Source organism: Manduca sexta, chromosome 25, assembly GCF_014839805.1.
Source record: "Manduca sexta isolate Smith_Timp_Sample1 chromosome 25, JHU_Msex_v1.0, whole genome shotgun sequence".
NCBI lineage: Eukaryota > Metazoa > Arthropoda > Insecta > Lepidoptera > Sphingidae > Manduca > Manduca sexta.
In genome coordinates, this window is record NC_051139.1 from 9,177,702 (window position 1) to 9,197,725 (window position 20,024).

Genomic DNA, 20,024 nt, shown 5'->3' on the forward strand with positions numbered 1-20,024 from the left:
GTATAAACTGAAATACTTTTTATATTTATCTATGCTTTCAAAATTGCATTTGTTTAGTCGATAATTTTATACAATCGATTATTATGGAATGACGTACACACGATTTTATTATGAAATCCGTCAGGAAAGAAATCGATTTTATGAAAAATAAGAAAAACACGGAGCCCGTAGCCATAAGTCGTTATATTTTCTTTTATCTTTTATTTACTAAAAAGTAAGGGAAAATCTTTAAGTGTACCTTCGGGTGACGGCACATTAGATATTATTCTCTTAAAATTTCGTATTTATTTTACAGTCTTTTACGTCTTCTTTTTATTTCATCTTGTATCATAACATCAATCCAGCCAACAAAATGTCTGCGGAATCTGATATGGAATATTCTGACAATGATGGAGATGACTACGATTACTACGGTGGACAAGATGATTGTGACATGGAAGCGGTCGATCGAAGTAAATCAGATCCAGAGTATTTTGTGTTTTCCTGTTTGCGGGTTGAGGAAGTGGAGAAACTATTGAATGAATCGATTGAACTGCTCAGCAACAGCCTTCAAATAACTCCTTCACTGGCCAAGGTAAGGCTGTATTCAATCATTAGTTTCAATGTTAGTTTTCAAAATTTACTTACATTGGTGAACATAATGTAAGTCCATTGCAAAATGTTCCATTCCAATTACCACGACTTTTAAGTGGTGGAAGCTGGGCCAAAACTGACAGTGAAAAGACTGAACCATTAGGAGAGCACTTTTCTAATATCTGTACTGCTATTCCTGACTTAGGATCTTTAAAATTGGTAGAAATAGTGGTAAACTTTCTCATAATTTTTAGTCCTCACAACCTCTTAATTCTTTCACTAAAAAATAATAATAATCTTACTATGCTATACAAAGATTGCATCTAAATTAATCTCCTGAATTTGATATTATTACTACAAAACCTATTAAGGGACTGCCAGATGTGTTTATAGCATTCCTGACTTAACTATAGATTGTTATCTTAAGATGCAAACTCATTCCAGAACTAAGGAAAACTCCTGACAAAATCTCTTACTAACATAATCTTTTTGTCTAAAAGCCTTAAATATTCTTGAAATCCTCATAATGATAAAGCTGTTGCCAGAAATTGCTAAGTTACAAATTCTGCCATCACATAAATTTGGATTTAACGAGGCCCATGGGACTATTAAGTAGGTTCATCAACTTGTCGAAGAGATCAATCACATTTAGAATATAAAAAGTACCGTTCAGTTGCCTTTGTTATCTCACAAAACTTGTGTAGCATGAAGGGTTACTTTATCAAAAAAACTAAACAGCAACTTCAGTGTGATCTGAAGATATCAACGGTCAAGCAGGTTTTAATAGAAAAGCTCAATTTATATCCAAAACGAAACACTATGCATCCCAACTCACTTGCTAGTGACTTGATAAGAACCTCCCCCCCCCCACAATTACTGAAGAATTAATATTAAATCATCCCAAGATGTAATATGATTTCTTGGACAGTTTAGTGCAAGCCACCGGGACTTAACCAAGCAAGACGATCAGAAAACCCTCAATCTTTATCTTCATGCCTAAACACACACAGATTTCAAGAACTAAAAAAGAACTAAAATGTAACTATACTGATGATATTTTTAAAATGATTTTAGGTAACTCTTCATGCATATGAATGGAATGCTCAAGAAATTATAAACAAGTACAAGGAGAACTCCAACGAAGTGTTGGTATATAGTCATGTGAAGCCTCGGGTGCCCTCTCTGGCATGTTCAAGCCGCATATCTTGTTCAGTATGTGCAAGTACACCACCACTGCACAAGTACAGTGCACTTGCCTGTGGCCATTATTTCTGCAATGACTGTTGGGCTATGCATTTTGAAGTACAAATCATGCAAGGTATACTTCAATTTTATTTTTCACCTATATAGCTTCATGCCAAATATTCTATGGCTCTACCATTTTACTAGTGGGTTTACCATGTTCAGTAATGATATAAACAGTTATGTATAAGATTTCATAAATAATACCACCAGATGTACTATTAAGTAGTGGACAGTGCCTGTCATTTGCAGAGGAAATTACCCTGGAATACCTTATCTTTGATTGTCTAAGAACTCTAATTTCTATAGTTTCCTATAGAGTTTCCCTGCCCAATAAAATGTTTATCTTTATTAAATGGTCATTATTGCTAACATGTAATAAGATTTCTTTTCAAATTTCCAAAAAATTATAATCTTTACTTATATGATTGAAATGCAATTATTAATCCACATTTGTCGTTTTCTATGCCCAATTCTCTTTATTTATTTCAATAATGTTTTATTAGCTTTATAATATTTTTATACTTTTTTATTTTTCTTGCTATATTCTCATTTCTTTACGTTTCAAGAAAAAAATCTATTACACATATCAATTTGTGTGCAAGAATTTGGTTATTGTTGCCTCTACTATACTTTGTTTTTGTGTTCCTTGGTTCTCGGATTAATTTAAAAATACCTATCTGCCTAGTTATTTTGTGCTTGGTTTCTTTTCTATGCTGAATGCTCTTGTGCTTTGCTTGAATGATAATGTGTGATGGCCCATGAATTGCTACTTGCCACTGTTGATTATTGTAGTCCACTTTAGAGCGAAAGTTATACATTTTTATAAAGTTATGTTAATATTCTAACTTCTACCCACTAGAAAATGGCAAAAGCACTAATAAAAAGGTGAAGTCATTTTTAAAAGAAGATAAACAAGAGGCGATTCGAAATCTCTGAATTTAACATAGCCATGGTTTATCAATACTTAGAAGTTACCTTGTTAAACCCTGATCACTGTTGTAACAGTTTTTTTCCATTCCTACTAGGCTACTGCCACATTAATTAAATAGTAATTGAATTATTAATACTTCTATTTTGCAAATTCGTAGTATTTCTTTACTGAGAGTTTACATGTTTTAACAGATTTCTTTTTCAGGTGTGTCAAATACAATACAGTGTATGGCACAGGACTGTGAAGTGAGGGTTCCTGAAGATTTTGTGTTATCTCATGTGGCCAAACCAGCACTGCGAGAACGATACCAGCAGTTTATGTTTAAGGATCATGTGAAATCACATCCTGAGCTTAGGTTTTGCCCAGGACCTAATTGTCAGGTGATGTCTTATATTTAATGTGCAACATGATCATTTGTAAAGATATTTGGATCTTGTAGTGAACAATGGTTTTTTTTCTGGAAAAGACTATGAAATGAGATGTAAACAATATTTAGTTATTGATAAAAAATATTTTGTAAATCCATTTATTCATAAAACATTCATAAACATACATCTAAACACTATAAACTTGTATGTTTAACATAATTATCTGAAGTACATTTTGTTGAATTATTACATGGCAGTTGTTTAATAAATTTAAATTGTGTTGTAGTGGGTATTTCGTGCATTTACACGGGAGGGTGCCCGTCGTGTGGAGTGTCAAGGCTGTGAGCTGCTGACATGTTTCTCATGTGGAGCTCCGCATCATGCTCCCACTGACTGCTCTACTATTCGTAGATGGCTAACCAAATGTGCTGATGATTCAGAAACTGCAAACTATATTAGTGCTCATACCAAGGTGATTAATTATTATAATGCTCGTCATAATATTCTTGTGATGCATACATAGCTATCGATTTTTTTAAAACATGATCTATTTTTCCATGATAGGTATGATATTATATTATTTTGCTTTAATGACAATTATTATACATTATATTTTGTTTTTGTTTATTAGGACTGCCCCAAATGTCAAATATGCATAGAAAAGAATGGAGGTTGCAACCATATGCAATGTTGTGCATGCAGACATGATTTCTGTTGGGTATGCCTTGGAGATTGGAAAACACATGGATCTGAATATTATGAATGTAGTCGCTACAAGGAGGACCCAAACTTGACTAATGATAGTCAACATGCTTTGGTATGTAAACGAAAATATGTACTGATGTAAAACATTACCTAATGATAATTAATATAATATTTATAATTAAAGATAATAATGAAAAAGCTTTTTTGTAATACAGTGTTTTAAAACACAAGATAATATCTGCGCGAGTTAAGTAATTTTGTCGCAGATATTAACGCCCGCCTCCGTAAAAGGCGACAGTTTGTATTCTATAATATTAAAATTATTACATATTATTACATTTTCCAGGACAGTTTGTATTCTATAATATTAAAATTATTACATATAATCTTATTACATTTTCCAGGCCCGTGAAGCGTTAAAAAAATATTTGCACTATTATGAAAGATGGGAAAATCATGCTCGATCTCTGAAATTGGAAGAACAAACTTTAGCTGACCTAAAAAGTAGAATTAATGAAAAGGTAACCTTTGTTTCTTTACCAAATAGGGTTGCATAAAATTCATTAATTGCGCGTCTATAATTGAGTGCTATGCTATGCAGGTAATGGCTGGTGAAGGCACATGGATTGATTGGCAATATTTATGGGATGCTGCAAAACTATTGAAAAGGTGTAGATACACTCTTCAATACACATATCCATATGCGTACTACATGGAAGTTGGTCCAAGAAAAGAGTTGTTTGAATACCAACAGGTAAATTTTTAAGTATATTACATACAGTAAACTCGAAAAGCATATTTTTGTAAGAGATATTCTTTTTATATCGTGTTTTAATTTTATTTTAGGCGCAGCTAGAAGCTGAAATAGAGAACTTGTCATGGAAAGTAGAAAGAGCCGAAACAACAGACCGTGGTGACTTAGAAAATCAAATGGACATTGCTGAAAAGAGACGAACTACGCTACTTAAAGATTTTCTAGAATTCAATACTAAAATCGCTTCTAGCAGCAATAAGGGTTAACGGAAACTACATGATACGCGTTTTAGATGAAAATGACCAGCACCAACATTTGATATTCATTAAAAGCTAGACATTTTTTTCTGCCAAAGTGTATTTATTAACATTAATTGTAATAAATTAGTAATAATAACCTATCTTTCATTCTTACATGTGAATTGCGGGGGTTTGTCCACAAGACTGAGTTGTTCGTGCAGACGAATACGGTAATGGTAAGATTGTTAGTTCACTACGACTACGCGCATCCATAATCGTTAATGTCTCATCCTCTCCCAGTGACCGTCCTGAGCTGAGGTCCATAACCCGTTAGTGGGTGGCCATCAGCTCACCTCGGTCGCTTAATTTTCAAGGGTTGCAAGCGCCTAAAGCGCTCACCCGGTTCAGTGTGTTTGTATAAGTCGGTTCTTGCCTGGCTAACACACGCATTGTCAGAAAAAAAAGCGTCGTTAAAATTTAAATTTATCAAGATCTAAGTAATCATAGTGCGTAGACAGGTTTCAATTCAAGAGGCGAGGCACAATATCGACTTTTGACTCGGGAGGGGCGAAGCGAAAATCTCATGTAGGTAATCCCAGTAACTTAACATAAGTATGTACATACAAAAATATGTAGGTACTTTTGTTGAAATTGAAGGGGGCAATTATAGCCCCCCTGCAGCCCCGGATCTACGGGGTGATCAGCCGGGGCCCATGCCCCGGGCGGTAAATTCAAACTTCGCAGACGAATACGTAACTCATCATTAACGCAACTATGACTAGTGAGACATCAGTATATTCAATGCTAAAATTATTTCCCACGTGGCGCAAAATGATGATGAAGATGACAAAGGTAAAAATATAGGTGGGTGGGGGCGGCATTTTCCAGATTTTGCCCCGTCTCGAAAAAATTCAAGATCCGAGGCTGCCCCCCTGTCTATGTCCATGTCTATGGTCAAAAGACTGTATGTAATATTTTTAGAGTTAAATACCTTTTTCTCGACCTCCGACCCTCTGGAACAACTCTTCTATTTTAAGATAATAAGGAGGCCTAATATGTTTTCTTTTAAAATGTGTTTTTATTTAAAGAAAAGTATTTGGAAAATACGTATCTTGGATGTAGTAAGTATATTTAAATACAAAGACAAAGAGTATAGTTAGAAAATCGTAGAAACTATTTCCAAAAGTTTTATCTGATATCTCCAAGATATCTTAGATCCTGTTACCAGTCGATTACAAGTTGCCAATATGCCGGCGCCATACATAGCAAAAATATTCTAACACATGTGTAGCACGGGTATTTGCGTATTTGTGCAAAGTTTGTTTAAATGTTTGCGTATTTGCCATTCGGTATCGGTTTTTCGATCACACATCAAAGCGTTCAAAGTTAAAACTTTGCGTATGCTGCCACACTTGCGCAAAGTTCAGTTTTATGGAGTTGCTTGAAGGAGAACCGATTATATGGAAACCTAAAAGTAAAAGCCTTAAAATTAAAATTTGGTCAGTGTCGTCTGGATCAGAATAACAAATAAATTGTTATCTTGCGCCATAATGGAGTTTTTAGTTTATTTTTATATAGGTACATGTACTAAATAATTATATCCACAAAATCGCGGTCCTTCGTTTTTGTTGTCTCTTTGAATACTGTGAGCGAATTTATTTGCAAAGCCTGTGTTACAGGTCTAAGAACATTTTTATGGCTCTAAAAATAGCGCTAAATTTTTTGGGCCCTGAAAAAAGCCCACTACACTTATTTTAGCCCTTAACTTTAGGGCTAAAAGCCCTAAGTTGGCAAGCCTGTCAAAGAGCTAATACCAACCTAACAAACAACAAAATAGGGAGGAACGCAATACGACTGACCTAAATAATAAGATCTTATGCATAGGATAGGCTATTTATTATTTTAAAACTCCAAATTTAAGTTTAAAATATTTGTTTTGCAAGCTAAATACAATAATAGTGACAGAATAACCGTGGGAATATTTTATGCTTTAACATAAAACATATGCTCAAATATTTAACAATCGACTAAAAAAATATGGAATAATCTCTAGTGATAGACAATATAAATATTATTACTTTGAGCCGTGTGGAATATTTCATTTACATGCCGTCAAGATGGCGACGGCAAATGATTCAAAGGCGCCTTTGCGCCAAGTAAAAAGAGTACAGTTTGGTATTTTATCTCCAGATGAGATCGTAAGTAGTTGCCTCGATATTTATTTGCAATAACCCATGTTTTTTTTGTATTATAGTGGCGATAAATTGATGGGAAGACTCGCTTCAATATGTCCCAGAGATGTGTTGTTCTATTTATTGTAACAATATGTACCATGTAGTTAAATATGACAGATTTATCAATTATCCGTAACGATAACAACACAGCGATGTTTTTCATTAAAGACTACATAAAATTATGGAAGAATATAATTGCGTCACATATTATATGTGTACTGTTTTCCTGTTTGGTGTTTCGTTAAAATATACAAAATGTGGATGATTTTATTTACAGCGACGTATGTCAGTCACCGAAGGTGGCATTCGCTTCCCCGAGACTATGGAGGGGGGAAGGCCAAAATTGGGAGGTCTCATGGACCCACGACAAGGGGTGATAGACAGAAGTTCGCGATGTCAGACTTGTGCAGGCAACATGACTGAGTGCCCTGGTCACTTTGGACACATTGACTTGGCTAAACCAGTGTTTCACATTGGTTTCATCACAAAAACAATAAAGATACTAAGATGTGTCTGTTTTTATTGCTCAAAGCTACTTGTCAGCCCAGTAAGTGTTTGTTGTAATAAATTATTTGTTTTTTCTCAGCGGGTACTGAATGTTGGTTTCATTTGAACATTGAGTTTATAAGTATTGTTTGCAAAGATTTCTGTTTGTCTTCACTGCATGTTTGTACGAGTTCAGTGTGCAAAATCAGAAAGCATAAAATCAAGTTTGTTTATGACATATTTTAATCAACAAATAAAGTATAAATGATCATGCATTAATACCTAGGTTAATATAAAAAATTATATGAATTCTTCACAATATTAATATACCCATTTCCACTTGGCAATTGGAGATAGTACCATATTGATAGCTTGAAACTATTTGTTATTTTATTATTTACCTCAATATTTTTCAAATAATGATAAAAAAACGCACTTTTAGGAAATATACATTTACAATACATAATTAAGTTAGATCAATAATGAAATAGTGTAAAACTAAAGTTTGTTTCATGTGTAAATGGTAAACCAGTATAAGAATAAACTTGAGTAATATTTTGCTGGGAAGTGAAACGAGAATCAATAATTACAGGATACAGGCATATCAGCTAAATAAACTGCCTGCCTGATAATAAATAATAATATATTAAAAACAGATATCAGTAAAAGAAATTAGTTTTTGTTTCTACCATAACTGTATTATCATGTTATCTTCTTAAAGTGACTTTTCAATGTAAATGATTCATAACTTTATTTCATAACAAATACACAATCATCACTATTAAATTTGTTTAGTGTATTTTATGGCCATTCCAATACTAAATTAACATTGCAGTTCTGCTCCAAAGTACAGTATTTCTGCATAATAATTAGCAATATCTGACAATAAAAATGTATGAAATAAGTACACTGCATACCTTTTATTTGCTTAATGCAGAACCAATATTTTATTATACCCATTTTAGAATGAAATTGACTTATGGATATGCTAGTTACTTGTATGATCATCTCCCTGCAAGGTCATGGTTAAATTTCTGTTGTTTTTAGAAACAAAATGAGGCTTCCTTATCAACCAGAAGAAAAATACTGTTTTTTTACACATTTATTATGCAAAACTAATTTTGAACGTATATGTATTTCATGAAGTAAACTTATTCTACCTTCTATAATTGTGTACATTTTTGTTTACTCTGCTATGGTAATTAAAAGGGCAGTTAGTCAGAAAAAGCAGTTCTGCCCTATTATATGGTTAACAAGATTATCTTTTAATTTTTGCTCATATTTATCATACAATTATATGTATTTATAATTTACCTAGATGTATAAATCCTATATAGGGAGAAAGTTTGTTAAACATGCATTCCAAATCAGTCATAATAGACTTGGTCGCCTTTGACTTACTGCCCTCTCAATTATCACAGCAGTATAGTTTGGTTTTAGTTAAAAGGTCTTTTTATGCAATATAATTTGCATAATGTAATTATACGCAACAATAACAACTAATTATGTTAAATCTTTATTTTAGACAAATCCAAAAATAAAAGAAGTTGTAATGAAGTCAAAAGGTCAACCTCGTAAAAGACTGACATATGTGTATGACTTATGCAAAGGCAAAAATATTTGTGAGGGTGGAGAAGATATGGATATTGGCAAAGAAGGTGAAGAGGCCAAGAGAGGTTCTGGCCATGGCGGTTGTGGTCACTATCAGCCTTCAATAAAAAGACAGGGTCTAGACCTCACTGCTGAATGGAAACATGTGAATGAGGACACACAAGAAAAGAAAATTCTCATAACAGCTGAAAGAGTTTGGGAAATTCTAAAACATATTACAGGTTCATAATAAATTTCATAATTGTGCTAAGATTTTTATAATTACTTTTAAAACTGTAGTAATGCAAACTGATGGGGAATTTTTTTTGCAGATGAAGAATCTTTTATATTAGGTATGGACCCCAAATTTGCAAGACCTGACTGGATGATAATAACAGTGTTGCCTGTCCCACCATTGTCTGTGAGACCAGCTGTTGTTATGTTTGGTTCAGCCAAAAATCAAGATGATTTGACACACAAATTGGCAGATATCATCAAAGCAAATAATGAATTAATGAGAAATGAGCAATCTGGTGCAGCTGCTCATGTCCTTGCAGAAAATATCAGAATGCTTCAGTTTCATGTAGCTACATTTGTAGATAATGACATGCCGGGAATGCCTAAGTATGTCTTTCTTTATTTGTGTTTATGAATATATTGAGCCAGTTATACTATGCATTATTTTTTGTTTTAGAGCTATGCAGAAATCAGGTAAACCTTTAAAAGCTATCAAAGCTCGTCTTAAAGGAAAAGAAGGCAGGATTAGAGGAAATCTTATGGGAAAGCGTGTCGATTTTTCGGCACGTACTGTCATCACACCTGACCCAAATTTACGTATTGATCAAGTAGGAGTACCAAGATCTATCGCACAAAATTTAACATTCCCAGAATTGGTTACTCCTTTTAATATTGACAGAATGCAAGAACTTGTGCGAAGAGGCAATGCACAATATCCTGGCGCTAAATACATTGTTCGTGATAATGGGGAGAGAATAGATTTACGGTTCCATCCAAAGCCATCGGACTTGCATTTACAATATGGATACAAAGTTGAACGTCATTTGCGAGATGATGATTTGGTCATATTCAATCGTCAGCCTACCCTTCACAAAATGAGTATGATGGGTCATAGGGTAAAAGTACTTCCATGGTCAACATTTCGTATGAATTTAAGTTGTACTTCACCATACAACGCTGATTTTGATGGTGATGAGATGAATTTACATGTTCCGCAATCTATGGAGACAAGAGCGGAGGTTGAAAATATTCACATAACGCCACGACAGATTATTACCCCTCAAGCAAACAAACCTGTTATGGGTATTGTGCAAGATACATTGACAGCAGTAAGGAAAATGACTAAAAGAGATGTATTTCTCACAAAAGAACAAGTTATGAACCTTCTAATGTTCTTGCCTACATGGGATGGCAAAATCCCACAACCATGTATTTTAAAGCCACAGCCACTCTGGACCGGTAAACAGATATTTACTTTAATCATTCCTGGACCCGTAAATATGATTCGAACTCATTCTACACATCCTGATGAAGAGGATGACGGGCCATACAAATGGATTTCACCTGGAGACACGAAAGTTGTTGTAGAACATGGTGAGCTTCTTATGGGTATATTGTGTAAGAAGTCACTTGGTGCCTCGGCCGGATCTTTGCTGCATATTTGCATGTTGGAGTTGGGCCATGAAACTGCTGGCCGTTTTTACGGTAACATTCAGACTGTGATCAATAACTGGCTGTTATTGGAGGGTCACTCCATCGGTATTGGCGATACTATTGCTGATCCCCAAACCTACCAAGAAATTCAGCGCGCCATTGTTAAAGCCAAAGACGATGTCATAGAGGTAATTCAAAAAGCACACAACATGGATCTGGAACCTACGCCTGGTAACACACTGAGACAGACTTTCGAAAATCAGGTAAATCGTATTCTCAACGACGCTCGTGACAAAACCGGAGGTTCAGCTAAGAAATCTCTCACTGAGTACAATAACCTAAAGGCTATGGTGGTAGCGGGTTCAAAAGGATCAAATATTAACATTTCTCAGGTTATTGCTTGTGTAGGACAACAAAACGTTGAAGGCAAACGTATTCCATTCGGTTTTCGTAAAAGAACGCTACCACACTTCATCAAGGACGATTACGGTCCTGAGTCCAGAGGTTTCGTAGAAAATTCGTACCTTGCCGGTTTGACACCCTCTGAGTTCTATTTCCACGCTATGGGAGGTCGTGAGGGTCTTATTGATACTGCTGTAAAGACAGCTGAGACTGGCTACATTCAACGTCGTTTGATAAAGGCTATGGAGTCTGTAATGGTCCATTATGACGGCACGGTCCGAAACTCAGTGGGACAACTCATTCAATTGAGATATGGTGAAGACGGATTGGCGGGAGAAACTGTAGAATTCCAGAATTTGCCTACAATAAAATTATCAAACAAAGCTTTTGAAAAGAAATTCAAATTTGATCCCTCAAATGAGAGGTATTTGAAGAGAATTTTCAATGAAGATATCATCAAGGAATTGACAGAATCAGGCTATGTAATTGGCGATCTTGAAAGTGAATGGGAGCAGTTATCGAAAGATCGAGATACCTTGCGGCAGATTTTCCCTAGTGGCGAATCCAAAGTGGTATTGCCTTGCAATTTTAAGAGAATGATCTGGAACGCACAAAAGACATTCCATATCAATAAGAGAATACCAACAGATTTGAGTCCTATAAAGGTGATCCAAGGTGTAAAAGAACTTCTAAAGAAGTGCGTTATTGTAGCTGGAGACGACAGACTGTCGAAGCAAGCAAACGAAAATGCTACACTTCTTTTCCAATGTTTGGTACGTTCCACATTGTGCACCAAATTTGTCTCTGAAGAACATAGATTATCGAGTGTTGCATTTGAATGGTTGATTGGTGAAATAGAAACACGATTCCAACAAGCACAAGTAAACCCTGGCGAAATGGTTGGCGCCTTAGCTGCTCAGTCACTTGGTGAGCCAGCTACTCAGATGACACTGAACACTTTCCACTTTGCTGGTGTGTCCTCCAAAAACGTAACCCTTGGTGTGCCACGTCTAAAAGAAATTATCAATATTTCAAAGAAACCGAAAGCTCCATCACTTACTGTGTTTTTGACTGGTGGTGCGGCCAGAGATGCAGAGAAAGCCAAGAACGTTCTATGCAGATTGGAACACACAACTTTACGTAAAGTAACTGCGAATACCGCAATTTACTATGATCCTGATCCACAAAACACAGTAATAGCTGAGGATCAAGAATTCGTTAACGTTTATTACGAAATGCCTGACTTTGATCCCACAAAAATTTCGCCGTGGTTACTGCGTATAGAGTTGGATCGTAAGAGAATGACTGATAAGAAATTAACTATGGAGCAGATTGCTGAAAAAATCAATGCTGGTTTTGGTGATGATTTGAATTGTATCTTCAATGACGACAACGCCGAGAAACTAGTGTTGCGTATAAGGATCATGAACAATGAAGAAAGCAAATTCCAAGACAATGAGGAGGAGACAGTGGATAAGATGGAAGATGACATGTTCCTAAGATGCATTGAAGCTAATATGTTATCGGACATGACATTGCAGGGCATTGAAGCTATCGCAAAGGTGTACATGCATTTACCACAAACTGAAGCCAAGAAGCGAATTATAATTACAGAGCAAGGAGAGTTCAAAGCCATAGCTGAATGGCTGTTAGAAACTGACGGTACTTCTCTAATGAAGGTATTGTCTGAACGCGACGTCGATCCCATCAGGACATTCAGTAACGACATTTGTGAAATATTCCAAGTGCTCGGTATCGAGGCTGTGCGTAAATCAGTAGAGAAGGAAATGAACGCTGTGTTGCAGTTCTACGGTCTTTATGTAAACTATCGTCATCTTGCGTTGCTTTGTGACGTAATGACTGCCAAGGGCCATCTTATGGCTATCACACGTCACGGTATCAACAGACAAGATACTGGAGCACTCATGAGATGTTCATTTGAAGAAACCGTGGACGTACTGCTTGATGCTGCCAGTCACGCGGAAGTAGATCCTATGAGAGGTGTATCGGAGAACATTATAATGGGACAATTACCAAGAATGGGTACAGGTGCGTTATTAGATTTTTTTTAATATGATAAATTCATATCTGAATAATCAAATTATAAATTATTATTTAAACAGGTTGCTTCGATTTACTCCTTGACGCTGAGAAATGTAAACATGGTATGGAAATGGGTGGTCTCGGCGTCGGCGGCGGTGGCGTTGGAATGTACTTTGGCGTCGGAACTCCGTCTATGACACCGCTTATGACGCCGTGGTCCACACAAAACACTCCTGGATATGGCAGCAGCGTATGGTCTCCAGGTCAAGGTAAGAATACCTTAATAATCCATTAACATTGGTTTTGTATTTTAAATTAAAGCACATGAAGAGCCTCTCCCAATGCGAACATCCCTAAAACCCGTAGCAATCCATAGCGCCATATACGTAAAAGTCTCATAAAAAATTCTAATATTTCTCACGGCACCAAATTTTTCTGGGATTAAAATAATCTATTTGTCAATCCAGGCATAATATCCCCGTGCCGATTTTCATCCAAGCCTGTTCAGCAGTTACAGCATTCTAACATCTAAAAATTTATAAACATTCGCATTATAGTATTAGTAAGTTAAATAAATAATTATCAATGTAAGAAGAATGTAAATTATAGCTCTTCTAGTTATTATGCTACAAATATATTTTTTATTGGAGATCTGCTTGTGTTATTTAAGAGTACATACTCATAATTATTATTTTTGCAGTGGGTAGCAGTATGACACCTGGTCCATCGTTCTCACCGTCCGGTGCATCGGATGCTTCTGGATTGTCGCCAGCATATAGTAGCGCTTGGTCACCACAACCAGGATCTCCTGGGTCCCCTGGCCCTCCATTGTCCCCTTATACTTCCCCTGCAGGTGCGTCTCCTTCATATTCTCCCACAAGTCCTGTATACGCGCTTGCGACACCGAGTCTTACGCCAACATCTCCACATTATTCTCCTACCAGTCCTTCATATTCTCCGACATCACCAAATTATTCGCCGACGTCACCGATTTATTCACCGACGTCCCCAAGCTACTCTCCAACATCGCCAGGTTATTCTCCGACATCACCATCATACTCGCCGACGTCACCGAGCTACTCGCCGACGTCGCCCAGTTATTCTCCTACCAGCCCGGCATATTCGCCGACGTCCCCAAGTTATTCGTCAACTTCTCCAAGCTATTCACCTACAAGTCCGTCGTACTCGCCGACAAGTCCATCATATTCGCCTACAAGTCCAGTGTATTCACCTTCATCACCAGGATATTCACCGTCATCACCAAGCTATTCGCCGACGAGCCCCGTATACAGTCCGGCATCTCTCAGCTATTCACCTTCGTCACCAAACTATACACCTACTTCTCCAGGCTATTCTCCCACAAGTCCAACATATTCACCTACTTCTCCGACATACTCGCCGACAACACGCAGCTATTCGCCCTCACCACAATATTCACCAACGTCTCCAAATTATTCACCTACGTCACCCTCGGTTTCGGGTGGCAGTCCAAATTATTCGCCAAGCCCGCAATATTCGCCTACTAGTCCACAATACTCGCCGGCGAGCATGGCATACTCCCCATCATCGCCACAGCATCCAAGCAGTTCTCACTATTCCCCATCATCGCCTAATTATTCGCCGTCGTCGCCAAACTATTCTCCATCATCGCCGGGCTACTCTCCTTCAACCAAGTATTCCCCCACCTCGCCGACGTCACAGACATACACTCCTACTTCACCGAACTACTCGCCGACGTCACAAGCGTATTCACCTTCCTCCGCAGGGCCGACCACATACTCGCCCACTTCACCTACATATTCCTCTACTTCACCTGGTTACGATGATGGTGACGATTAGAAGTGTTAGTTACAATATAACTATTAGATTTTTTGTAATGTATTTAATTTGTGGAAGTAATATTGCTTACTTTTGTTTTGTTAGAGTCACATTAATTTGTGAACTATCTATCCCTTATTTTTTCAATTTATTGTATTCAAAAACAAAATCGTTAGGACTAAGTAAATATGATTTTAATATGACATAAAATAAATATGATACAATATAAAAAAAAAAACAAAAAAACTTTACTTTTTTCACTTTACATTCTTTTCTATTTGTTTAAATGATATCTACTATGTGTTTAGTGTAAGATATATAATAAAAGTCGACTTACTGTACATTGTAAATTTATTACCATTAAATAAGTATAACTACACAATAACATTTGTTTTATTAAAATATCAACGAAATTTATAAAAGACTCACGGGCTTACATCGTATGAACGATATAAGAAGCTTCCGAAGGTATACAATATTATATATTTATGTTAAGTGTACACTTAACATTAAATAAATATGTAATTTATAGTAGACTTTATTATATACCAAATAATTGTGGGGCACAGCGATAAAGTTGAAAATTCCTTCAAGATGAAAGTACTTAGTTTAAACATTATCATTACAAGATATTCAATGAATTTACGAATTACAACCTTAAGACATACCTATTGTGCTTTGGTAATCTTAAACACAGCCATTAGATTCTATACATTACTTATTAGAACTAATTATTATACGTACCATACCTATCATTTATTGTTGATTTAATGTACCAATAACGCGCAAAGTAATTCGATGTGTTTCATGCGAAATAAATTACAGTAGAACTGTAAAACAATCTATTGTAGATAGTTTAAGTTTCGTCTAAGACATTCATATGTCTACTTATTAATTAATTTGGAATTACAATAATGGAAGCCGTTTGGCAAAATTCATTTCATTGCTATAATATAAATGGAAACACGTTATTTCCCTCTATAAATTTCAATGATGCGGTCTTGGTCGACGTACTCGAAGATGTGTGGAGCGTCCATTAAGATGCCGACTGTGCCCGCGGTGGTCACTATGAAGAAAATGTATAGCTGCAGCCTGTCGATCACCATGGCAACGTACTTCCAATCCTCGCGGGTCTGTAAGGGCAAATAGCACCAAAGATCAATGATTTCTACCTTCTTTTCACTTTTAAACAGAACCGGATAGAGGTAGAAAAGTATTTCAGTTTTCAAAAATATTTTTATATAAATGTGAATCTATTCAAATTAGATTTTTTAAAATCGAAATTATGTCTAACATCCAGTATTACACACCTGTATGTATAGATCTTCGTTTCGTAAGTGTTCCGCAATGAATTCGACAGCTTCTGTCGCCTTGGCTGCCTCGGGAGAAAGAAGTAGAGAGTCGGAGCTCTCCGACTCCCGCCTCTCCCCTCCAAGGCCGAGCCCTCCGAGCGCGCCGAGTCCGCCTAAAGCGCCCACTTCCCCGCCGGCAGCTCGGTTGATTTTGCAGTTCGGATGATGCAGGTCTGACAGTTCCATTGCCTCCATTTTGCTTTGTTTTGCACCAATCGTACTATGAAGTTAGTATATTGACAACATATTATGCAACAAGATTTGTTAGCGTTGTACATGCTTAAACTTGTATAATGTTACCTAATATGTTTTGGTAAATCGTGCGGCGCTGCAGCGTGAGGCGGTGCACCCATGCCAGGCATTTCCATCATCCATCGAAGTCTCGTTTTCCTGGGACGCCTCATTAGTAGTGCTGCAGGCAAATAGTGAAGGAAGACACTTCGTATCCATAAAGGCATTCTGTAACAGTTATTAATTTCATTTATTAGTTAGGCAACAGTTGTGCAAAAAATCTTATTTTCTTTTTTTGTGCATTTACAATCTCCGTACTTTTTAAATTTGTAAATGAATATATTACTGACATAATGTACTTAAATACCTGTGAGTCCTAGGTCCTCTAAAGTTCCAATTAATTATGATAACTGTAACGAGAATACTAACGGTGTTCATTATAAAAGTAAATAATAGATATTTAGCTATAAGCGGTAGAACAAGTGAGGTCGGTGGAAGAATCTTTGACACCAGTAACAGAAACACGACGAGCGACAGTAAAATGCTAATTCCCAATGTAACCTGAAACAAATGTATGTTATTTATAAATAGTTCGCTTATATGATATTTTCATAATTCGCTTTGGCTATTGTCGCCTTCTTACCTTCTCGCCTGCTTCAGCCGGTAAATAAAACACGAGAACGCAGAGAAATGAAATCAAAACTGTAGGCAATATTAGATTGACAGTATAGAATAAAGTTTTACGTCTGATAATTATGTAAAAAGTGATATCTGTCTCGGTAGGGTGATTTCCTTCGTATATGTTTAAGTATGCCGGTACTTCAATTATATCCCACGTTCCAGACTTCCAATAATCGGAGAGATCTACGAAATTTTTGTTGTTATACAGCGCCAGAGAGACTTGATCGCCATTGAATGTCCATGAGCCAAATTTCATAATGCATGTTTGTTGATCGAACGGAAAATAAGTGACATCAATAGTGCACGAGCTCTGAAAATGTGAAGCTTAATTAATAAATATATTATGCTTTATTTTTATTGAGAGATAATGTATTTGTAAACATACCTGATAAATTGCAGGAGGAACCCATAGTACTTCTCCATTTGGATAAATTAGTACGTTAGATTTGTAGCGCACTTCGTAATTGCCATCAGCGCTGAAATTTTAATTTATAAAAAAATAAGCAACAATTCATTTACTTAAAAATAACGAAGAGAAGAGTTATGTCTACATACTTGTTAAACAACACAATATCAGGTTTCCAAACTTTGTCGGGTGGCAGCCGCAGCACTCCAATGCCACCGTAATCAGCTTCATCCCACATTAGCTGATAGTCCATCCATACCAAGCGAAGCCATACATTAGATTTCATAATTTGGTTCTTTTCGTTCTATAATGAAAACAAAACGATTTTATAATAACTGGAAAGGCAAAACCGCTTATGATAAGGAAATAATTAATATATTATACGAAGAATACGGGACCATGAATGTAGAGAGCTACTTACAACGTTAATGAGTTGTACAAACGCGAGACCAAACCGAACGTCCACCTTTTGAGTCATGTTTTGGACAGGCCGGATGAGTTTGTTGTAGCCACGGAAAAGGTCACGAACCAGCCGCTCCTCGTCTTCTGAACACCATCCTGCACGGATAATACGTAATCTTTCTTACAACTGCTATTCAAAGGCTTTTACGACATAAATTTGCTATTATTAAATACCGTTAGACGTTAGAAAACCTTATAGTAAATATTATGTATGTTTCTTATAGATACACACAGTATTATTATTGTGATGTTAATATTATTATGATGAAGAAAATATACTTATTTATGTCTTAACATATGCTCGAGTTCACGTAGGTAAAGTATATACCTGTATAGGTCGTCGGTGGGTAATTGTTTGTACAGAAATATTATTAAGATTCGCTACAGCTATATATTTTATGCTTCTTGAATATACTTATTATATTTAATTTGGTAATATGTGGTTTTTGTACTTTATGGCTTAGTGGTATACTTATGAATGTGTTAAATACATGGGGGGATATCTGAATGAAAGCAAGGTGGTCGAGTTAATTCATCGAGCCGGAGCTGTAACCAGATATTTATGTCTCTACCGTCTCTACGTGATGCTGCAGCGAACACAGATCAATAAGGGAGCTATCCGCGAGATGTGGATGCTACTATATGCATGTTTATTGGCATTCTTAGTTATTGGATACTTCTGTATATTTCGTGAGTTTTATATTTTGGTACGTATAGTATAGGTAATTGTTTTTAATGGATAATCATTATTTATACATTTTATATTAACACATTGCGATTAAATATAATTTTAATTTAAAATCTTGTTGGTTTCAAATTGATGAGGTTGGTTTCAATTAGATATAAATATATATTGTATTATTCATTCATTATTTTAGATATCTTTTTAGAAATTTCGCCGGGTTTATTTTGTTTTGTTTTAACATTACCAATGCAAAAAGTTTATCACGAGAATTTTAATATAGTCTTAAATATCACGATTTATATTCAAGACATTTAGTTAACTTATAGTACCTGAGTAAAAGGCGGCGAATACAGCGACAAGGAGAATAACCGCGCGTGTTCCGCCCGACATATCGGTGCGCACTGCCGCATGGGACGCGGCCACAGACGCGGCGGAACGCGCACTCACCCCGCGGGATCTGGCACACCCGCCCAGACTTCAAAGGATGCTTATGGATCTCCCTTTAAATATGGAATCAAATGCTAAATATATTAAAGGGCGGATACTCAATCAAGACACTCTTAATTGTCCATTATGTGATTGTATATGGTGTGGTAAAGAATTCCATATAATATCGTGTTAAATATGTTGTGTTTTTTAATTTGAAAATTATCGCAACTTTAGGTTCGTAATAAAATACAATCTTTACTATTGAAAAAAAAATGAAATTAAGTATCTGCTTTTAATATCTTTAATTGGATGTGAAATATTTATCTATATAAAATAAAAACACACAATACCAATGAATTTATGATTTCGTTACTGACCTTTGAGGAGAGAAAAGGAGGTTGGGTCAGGGAAACATGAGTACTGATAATTTTATTTCCCACACACTTTCTTACCTTTTTTGCTTATGGTGTACTTACTTTACGTCAGTTTTAAAATCTGTTAAACAGTGGTTCCTCTCCTATCAAGGACTAGCAGGAAGCACATTCGTGCTAATATGAAATACCATACAGAGTAGAGTGAATCTATCACACACGTGAAATAAGATTCTGTATTTTAATTATTGTAATTTATACATACCTAAATAGTTTATTTAATATATGAAGCAGATATAGATTTATTAAACAAGTATATTTAGTACTTATTTACCCAAGCACTCTGTC

At 35.9% G+C, this 20,024-nt stretch overlaps 3 protein-coding genes across 4 annotated transcripts; 2 read left to right on the top strand and 1 right to left on the bottom strand.

Annotated features, from left to right (window-relative positions):
• The first annotated feature begins 83 nt into the window (after window positions 1-83).
• On the top strand, window positions 84-4,972 carry LOC115447693 (potential E3 ubiquitin-protein ligase ariadne-2). The gene is made up of 9 exons (XM_030174921.2): window positions 84-214; window positions 296-574; window positions 1,648-1,891; window positions 2,954-3,129; window positions 3,404-3,589; window positions 3,749-3,934; window positions 4,227-4,343; window positions 4,424-4,576; window positions 4,669-4,972. The coding sequence occupies exons 2-9, from the start codon at window positions 353-355 to the stop codon at window positions 4,840-4,842; spliced, it is 1,458 nt and encodes a 485-aa protein (XP_030030781.1). The 5' UTR covers window positions 84-214; window positions 296-352; the 3' UTR covers window positions 4,843-4,972.
• A 1,960-nt stretch (window positions 4,973-6,932) lies between these two features.
• LOC115455995 (DNA-directed RNA polymerase II subunit RPB1) lies at window positions 6,933-15,441 on the top strand. The gene is made up of 7 exons (XM_030184842.2): window positions 6,933-7,013; window positions 7,327-7,596; window positions 9,061-9,367; window positions 9,458-9,749; window positions 9,820-13,247; window positions 13,322-13,510; window positions 13,942-15,441. The coding sequence occupies exons 1-7, from the start codon at window positions 6,933-6,935 to the stop codon at window positions 15,078-15,080; spliced, it is 5,706 nt and encodes a 1,901-aa protein (XP_030040702.1). The 3' UTR covers window positions 15,081-15,441.
• LOC115456010 (acetylcholine receptor subunit beta-like 1) lies at window positions 15,146-19,266 on the bottom strand. 2 transcript variants are annotated; one of them, XM_030184858.2, is made up of 9 exons: window positions 19,206-19,266; window positions 18,151-18,287; window positions 17,879-18,033; window positions 17,709-17,799; window positions 17,286-17,633; window positions 17,010-17,203; window positions 16,712-16,870; window positions 16,370-16,610; window positions 15,146-16,192 (listed from the first exon to the last, which is right to left on the bottom strand). In XM_030184858.2, the coding sequence occupies exons 1-9, from the start codon at window positions 19,264-19,266 to the stop codon at window positions 16,028-16,030; spliced, it is 1,551 nt and encodes a 516-aa protein (XP_030040718.2). In that variant the 3' UTR covers window positions 15,146-16,027. The 2 variants fall into 2 exon arrangements, with proteins under 2 accessions (XP_030040718.2, XP_030040709.2); XM_030184849.2 differs by having other exon boundaries at window positions 16,370-16,631.
• Window positions 19,267-20,024: the final 758 nt, after the last annotated feature.

Excerpts from the sequence above, each read along its gene's own strand:
- LOC115447693 (XM_030174921.2), top strand. The coding sequence starts at position 353 with ATGTCTGCGGAATCTGATATGGAATATTCTGACAATGATGGAGATGAC. Across the intron at positions 575-1,647 it reads TAACTCCTTCACTGGCCAAG|GTAACTCTTCATGCATATGA; the intron begins GTAAGGCTGTAT and ends AAATGATTTTAG. Across the intron at positions 3,130-3,403 it reads GCCCAGGACCTAATTGTCAG|TGGGTATTTCGTGCATTTAC; the intron begins GTGATGTCTTAT and ends ATTGTGTTGTAG.
- LOC115455995 (XM_030184842.2), top strand. The coding sequence starts at position 6,933 with ATGGCGACGGCAAATGATTCAAAGGCGCCTTTGCGCCAAGTAAAAAGA. Across the intron at positions 7,597-9,060 it reads CAAAGCTACTTGTCAGCCCA|ACAAATCCAAAAATAAAAGA; the intron begins GTAAGTGTTTGT and ends TCTTTATTTTAG. Across the intron at positions 9,750-9,819 it reads GACATGCCGGGAATGCCTAA|AGCTATGCAGAAATCAGGTA; the intron begins GTATGTCTTTCT and ends TTTTTGTTTTAG.
- LOC115456010 (XM_030184849.2), bottom strand. The coding sequence starts at position 19,266 with ATGTCGGGCGGAACACGCGCGGTTATTCTCCTTGTCGCTGTATTCGCC. Across the intron at positions 18,288-19,205 it reads ATTCGCCGCCTTTTACTCAG|GATGGTGTTCAGAAGACGAG; the intron begins GTACTATAAGTT and ends TTATCCGTGCAG. Across the intron at positions 17,634-17,708 it reads TTCCTCCTGCAATTTATCAG|AGCTCGTGCACTATTGATGT; the intron begins GTATGTTTACAA and ends TCACATTTTCAG.